At 38.0% G+C, this 6,258-nt stretch overlaps 1 protein-coding gene and 1 long non-coding RNA gene across 5 annotated transcripts; both read right to left on the reverse strand.

Annotated features, from left to right (window-relative positions):
- Positions 1 to 2,488: 2,488 nt before the first annotated feature.
- LOC124688418 lies at positions 2,489 to 4,432 on the reverse strand. Its single transcript, XM_047222099.1, has 7 exons — positions 4,386 to 4,432; positions 3,872 to 4,049; positions 3,581 to 3,773; positions 3,408 to 3,506; positions 3,090 to 3,343; positions 2,908 to 2,983; positions 2,489 to 2,815 (listed from the first exon to the last, which is right to left on the reverse strand). The coding sequence occupies exons 3-7, from the start codon at positions 3,707 to 3,709 to the stop codon at positions 2,705 to 2,707; spliced, it is 669 nt and encodes a 222-aa protein (XP_047078055.1). The 5' UTR covers positions 3,710 to 3,773; positions 3,872 to 4,049; positions 4,386 to 4,432; the 3' UTR covers positions 2,489 to 2,704.
- A 67-nt stretch (positions 4,433 to 4,499) lies between these two features.
- LOC124688419 lies at positions 4,500 to 5,830 on the reverse strand. 4 transcript variants are annotated; one of them, XR_006998524.1, is made up of 5 exons: positions 5,628 to 5,830; positions 5,146 to 5,366; positions 4,893 to 5,039; positions 4,692 to 4,813; positions 4,500 to 4,613 (listed from the first exon to the last, which is right to left on the reverse strand). It is a non-coding gene; the product is annotated as an uncharacterized LOC124688419 (long non-coding RNA). The 4 variants fall into 4 exon arrangements; XR_006998522.1 differs by having other exon boundaries at positions 5,146 to 5,387; XR_006998523.1 differs by having other exon boundaries at positions 5,146 to 5,390.
- Between the last annotated feature and the right edge of the window lie 428 nt (positions 5,831 to 6,258).

Below are 6,258 nucleotides of genomic sequence, written 5' to 3' on the forward strand. Positions count from 1 at the left end.
ATTGAAACATGAACTATACATTATGCAAATTATTGTGAAACCACCAAGTTCAACACTGCCCTTTTGATGCATGCATTATTCAAACAATGTCGTTCAAAGTTAAACAAATGTGAAATATGCATGTATTATTGGAACAATGCCCTTCAATGATGAATGGTCATATTCTGAAATTTTAAACAGATTACATGTTCAATTTGTGAAACAATTTCAAATAGCCAATGCACTATTGACATGTCTCTTTTACTTCTAGTGAACAGTGCTAGGATCCGATGGTTCATTTCTGAAACACCGTCCTACTTCTCCATGCATTATTGAACCACTTCCCTTTAAAATGAAACAGAGGTGAAACATTCTAGGCAAATTGAAACAAACCTTAGAAAGATTACATGTTAAATATGTGAAACAAACGTGAAACATTCTACGCTAATTGATACAATGGAAGCATGAATTGTCCTTTTGCAAAACATGTTTAACTAATAAAACACACTCAAATAAACCATGCAGTAATGAAACTTAAGCGTTACATTTTATGAAATTAATGTGAAACATCGATCCTAACTGGAACACTTGTAGGACCCGATGCTTCATTTCTGAAACACCGTCCTACTTGTTCGTGCAATATTGAACCACTTTCATTCAAAATGAAACACATTTATGTAATTAATGTGAAACATCGATCCTAACTGGAACACCTGTTGGCCTGATGGTTCATTTTTGAAACAACGTCCCACTTCTCCATGCATTATTGAACCACTTGCCTTCAAAATGAAACAAAGGTGAAACATTCTTGGCATCATTGAAACAAACCTTAAAAAGATTACATGTTAAATTTCTGAAACAATTTTAAATAGACCATTCTATATTGAAACATGAACAATACATTTTTCAAATTATTGTGAAACCGACAAGTTCAACTAAGACACCGCCCTTTTTATGCATGCATTATTCAAAAAAATGCCCTTCAAACTTAAACAAATGTGAAACATGCATGCATTATTGAAACAATACCATTCATGGAAGAATGGTCATCTTGTGAAACCTAAAACCGATCTCATCTTTAATTTGCGAAACAATTTTTCAAATAGCCAATGTACTATTGAAACACAAACGATACAATCCTGAAATTATAGGACCCGATGGTTCTTTGGTGAAACACCATCCTATTGTTGCATGCATGAGTGAAACATTGCCCTTCAGTTGGAAACAAATGTGTAACATGCTTGCCGAATTGATACAATGGAAGCATGAATTGTCATCTTGCGAAACATGTTTAACTTGTGAAACACAATCAATTAAACCATGCACTAATGAAACCCATGCAATACATTTACGAAGTTAATGTGAAACATCGATCCTCAACTGGAACACTAGTAGGACCCGATGGTTCATTTCTGAAACACCGTCCAACTTCACCATGCATTATTGAACCACTGCCCTTCAAAATGAAACAAAGTTGAAACATTCTTGGCAACATTCAAACAAACTTTAAAAAGATTACATGTTAAATTTCTAAAAACAATTTCAAATAGACATTTCTATATTGAAACATGAACAATACATTGTGAAACACGGTGTTGTAATGTTCAACTTGTTACCATTCATTTTAATCTTCAATGAAACACGAAAGGTGAACAAAAATGGTTGTAGGATACGTATTTCAAATTGTGAAACACGGTGCTGTAGTGTTCAATTTGTGAAATTATTGAAGCACTAAATGTTTATATTGTGAAACACATTCGAAATAACCCATGCATTATCGAAACACCATACATTCATTTCTAACAAGTGTTTTACTTGGACGGTGATTTGTACTTGTGAAGATAAATCGAGAAGCTCGTACATCGTTCATATATTTATGAAACAACATCTTATTTGTTGAATTATTTAAATGGTCATCCATTAGTGAACCACAATAAAAAAAAATCATATTCATTTTATGGAGACTGATCCATTTCAAAGTATTGTGAAACAAGTCGAAGTAAATGAAACACTGTAATCGTCATGGTAATATTTTGACAGGAAAATCTATTTCTTCATGCACTATTGAAACATGAACCATGGATTTGAAGCAGATGAGAAACTTTTGTAGGAATTGATATAATAGAAACACATATCGGAAGAAATTGATATTTAAAGTTGTGAAACATATTTCCAGAGGACATGCATTATTACAATTTACTAAGCATTACTAGAATGTACTAAACTTGTGAAATATGTTTCATGAAAGACATTTCCTTATGAATGCATTATTGAAACACGTTTCATCCATTTGTAAGTGCGGTGAAACAATTAATTGCAACAACAATGGTGAACTTCTTGAACAGTTAGAGAATTCATTGTTCAACTTGTCAAACGGTTGAATGATTCCATAGTAAACTTGTGAAACCAATTCATTCTTCTAGATCTTACTTTAACATAGATCTTACTTTGGTTCAAAAGGTCTGAAATACATGAGCAATAGCAATGCAATCTGATTGAAATGTGCAACTTCTGGAAACCATGGTCCAAAAAATTCCATGGTATATTGGTCGCTACGGAACAATAGTTTTGGATTGATTCCACATCAGCAGATATATCTTGGTAGGAAAATATTACATTTTGAAATTCAATACAAACTGTTACAGATGTCCATATTGGTAGCAGGATGAACGACATCGCTGGCACTCGCACATCAAAAAGAAACGACCAGTACCATTTTACTATGTCATGCTGAAGGGTACATGAGCTGGCCAAATTCTGGTGGAACAATTCCAGAATTCCCCCACATTGCAAGAAGCATCCATATCAACTTTGCCCTACGGTTGTTGTGATATCCCTGCAATTAATTGAGCGATCATAAACTGTCAATGACTATATTAGAGGATATCCAATGTTTGAACCAAAGACGACAGTAAATTTCAATCTTACCATATCTAAACTCTCAGTAAGATCCAGCCCATTAAATGTGTAAGCATAATGCACAGAATAGAGTCCAGACTCTCCCCTACAAGAAATGCATTTTAGGAATAAGAAAACAATGTGTTAAGTAAGGTTGATGACTATATACTCTCAGTAAGATCCAGCCCATTAGTTTTCTTGAATGTATGTACCATTGGCAACGAGGACTGACATCATTCCTATATACCCTTTTCCACTTCTCAGAAGAAATATCCCATTCTGGAAATAACCGGTTGATGACTAAAAATAGAGCTTTATGCAACAGTTTAACTACACCCCCATGACGTTTGTGTATGTCCTTTCCCTTGCACAGCTGCATCTGTGGATCTAGCACAATTATTTCTTTGTTGAGAAAATCCCAGAAGTAGCAGCTCCAACTGCCATCAAGGTTAACCGGTGCGGGGAACTGTTTTGAGAGTAGAAATAAGGCTCAAGATGTATCTCAATCAGTTTGGATTATATGATGTTACCATTCGACAATGACGCAGTTCATAAAGGATGTGAGGTCCAACAAAATAATTGCTCTGGTACAGCATTTCAGTTCCATATGATCCATGCAACACGACATCCTGGATAAGTAATGTATTAAGCAAGCAATTTGATGGCGCGATTCGGGAAAGAGAAAAGAAGTAACTGAACTTACAGTCCAGGATGCAGCAATGAAGTGGCGCCATCTTTTAGGATTCAACATGTACATACCATTGTCTCTGCTTAGGTACACACGTTGAATAGCATCTATTATATTAATTGTGAAGTAGCCTCCTGGGATCATCGCTGCTCTAAGAGCCCATCCAAAAATGCTTATCTTCCGCGGTTCGGAGTGGACGAACCATTCCCTTGAAGGAGAACATAAAGTACATTTTCCACCAGTTATATATGTCATGAAATAGAAGTAACTGGAAACAAAAACAGTAGGTTGTGCCAGTAAAATTACCATTCTAGCCGGACAACCTTCCCATTTTTCAACAATTCGTAAAAGTTGTGCCACTGGAAAACAGATGCATCACGGTGGACGAAAGGTATTTCAAATGGAGATATGGCTGTTGGAGATGCATCATTTGAAATTGGAGGAGCAGCGATTAGCCTCCCGGATTCGGAACGAACACTGGCCCCTAATTAGGTTAGTGCAAATGAGAAATTAAGAAAGTTCATATGACTTCTTGGTCAAAAATCTTTATATGTTCAATTTGATAACACTATATATTCTGAAATGAATTGTTCATTTGTTTTGAAGAAATATGAGATATAGTAATATTGCGTGTAAACATGGACGATAGTTTTGATATAATATTTTTAGTACTGTAACAATGATAAGCATTTGAAGAATTTGTGTCATTACAATAATTATAGTGCCAACAAGAATTTTGTACTTAAAAAACTAAATGTACGGATGAAGAAAATTGAAGTGTAACAGTGGTTAATAAAGAAGGCGAATTTGCATTCTGTACCTTGGTCTGTACTACTACATAGAGGGCTAAGCCTTGGTTTTATTTTTTCTGGACCTGCAATGTACATAATAACATGAAGCAAAGAGGAAATAGTATGATGAAGTATTAGCCATGTGGTGTAAGTAGTTTTCAGGGACGTACTACCTTTATTTAGGGTTCTCAAATTGTTCCTCCGATTTGATGCCTCCAATATACGCATGCCCGTGGTAATTTTTCTGCGTCCTTGCTCTGAAAATGAATGAACCATAGATATTTAGAACATATGTATACACATCGTTATCAGTTGCGCGTGAGCGTGAAACCAACCTTCACACTGAATTGTTTGATATCCTTTTCTTTTTGCGGAGGATGATTCGGTTGTGCTATCCGTGGTCTGTATCCAGAAGGCAAGGTGCGTCTAGAATAACACAGATCTACTCCCTTTTCATCTAAGGATGGAACAAAAATGGTTAGCATTAGTTGGAAAGCGCAAGCTAACTCCTATTAAATCTGTCAGGTATCACATACCATAGATTGCCGAAACTCTCTTGATCCATCAATTGGTGACTTTACCCAATGAAGAGCCATAACATCTTCAGTGAACAGGAATGCTCTTGGGAACATTCGATCACTTAACGGCAATCCCTCTAGGTGGAGATTATCAAGATAATGTACCTAAACATAGGAAAAAATGTTTTTTTAGAAAAGATATGTTAGCAATCCAATGTGCAGGTCAGGGATTTTATAAATGTAATGATTTCAATTTAAAACGATAGAAAACCTTGGCGTATAAGCTTCAGCCACCAGGTTGGATGACTTTAACCCCTCTTTTGATGAGGTCCTGCACTCTCTCTGCTTCATACATCAGTGTACGCCGAATATGGCCGCACCAATTAACATGCTTATACACTGGAATCTCTGGAATCCAAGTATTATGTACACTGTTCAGCAAACCAACGAAATATCCAGGCTGGGGCACAAGTCTGTCTCCATACAATCCTCCTGGGTAGTAAATTTCCTTATCTACTGTATGGGAAACAAATAAGCTAATTGATATACGAAGCTGAAGCTTATAAATTACCATTTTAAACGCGGTGCCGAATCAGATTGGGCAGTGAATCCCCAAAAATACAATTAGAACCGATACCTTTAGCTTTAGAATCTATGTTTCGATTGACTGTAGATGTTTGGTAGATCGATTGAGGCGGCCAAAGAGGAATAAGCAAAGCAGGGATTAGGTCAGAGAGAAGAACTGCTGCCTACCTGATAATGGTGGGAGATGGACGAACTTATGTACGAGGATGGACGCGACAGTGCGGCTCTCCGGCAGATGGACGGAGAAGGCAGCCGCGACGATCTGAAGCCTACAGGAGATTCGAGGAGGGGTGAGCAAGGAACTCAAGAACACATGGTAGATCTGATGTCCAGGCTCTCGGGGAAGAGAAAGCCGGTGGGTTCGGGATGGGCCCGGTTAGTGGCTGTATCTGACCTGCGTCAGTTCGACCCCAGCCGTATTCTACGATTCCTCCTCCGGGTTTCGAAACGGTAAGCCAAACAATGGGTCAGGGTCCGGGAATAGCGGCACGAATCAAAAAGCAATCGTTTAATGGTAGATGTGACTACTACACCTACAGGCGCCGGTAGATTCGCCGCTCTCCCACTGCCCGCATGCTCGTGTCCACCGGGGTGCACTATTTCTCGAGGTTCGACTGCTGCTTTCTTTGGGGGTTGCGGCGTCAGGGCAGCTCCACCGGGGAGACGCAAACGGACACAAAAAACGTCCGTATTTTGACCGTTTGCGTCGCGTCCGACCACACCAAAAATTAAACCGTCCGTTTGCGTCAGAGTGCCTCCAACGGTAAGTTCTTTTGCGTCTGGAAATATCTCTGGCACG

This window comes from Lolium rigidum, chromosome 2 (genome assembly GCF_022539505.1).
Source record: "Lolium rigidum isolate FL_2022 chromosome 2, APGP_CSIRO_Lrig_0.1, whole genome shotgun sequence".
Classification (NCBI taxonomy): Eukaryota; Viridiplantae; Streptophyta; class Magnoliopsida; order Poales; family Poaceae; genus Lolium; species Lolium rigidum.

What these genes read in the sequence shown, in the direction of transcription:
- LOC124688418 (XM_047222099.1), bottom strand. Translation starts at nt 3,709, where the DNA reads ATGATCCCAGGAGGCTACTTCACAATTAATATAATAGATGCTATTCAA. An exon ending in TCATTGCTGCATCCTGGACT is followed by an intron (nt 3,507 to 3,580) that starts GTAAGTTCAGTT and finishes TTACTTATCCAG; the next exon opens with GATGTCGTGTTGCATGGATC. An exon ending in AACTGCGTCATTGTCGAATG is followed by an intron (nt 3,344 to 3,407) that starts GTAACATCATAT and finishes CTCTCAAAACAG; the next exon opens with TTCCCCGCACCGGTTAACCT.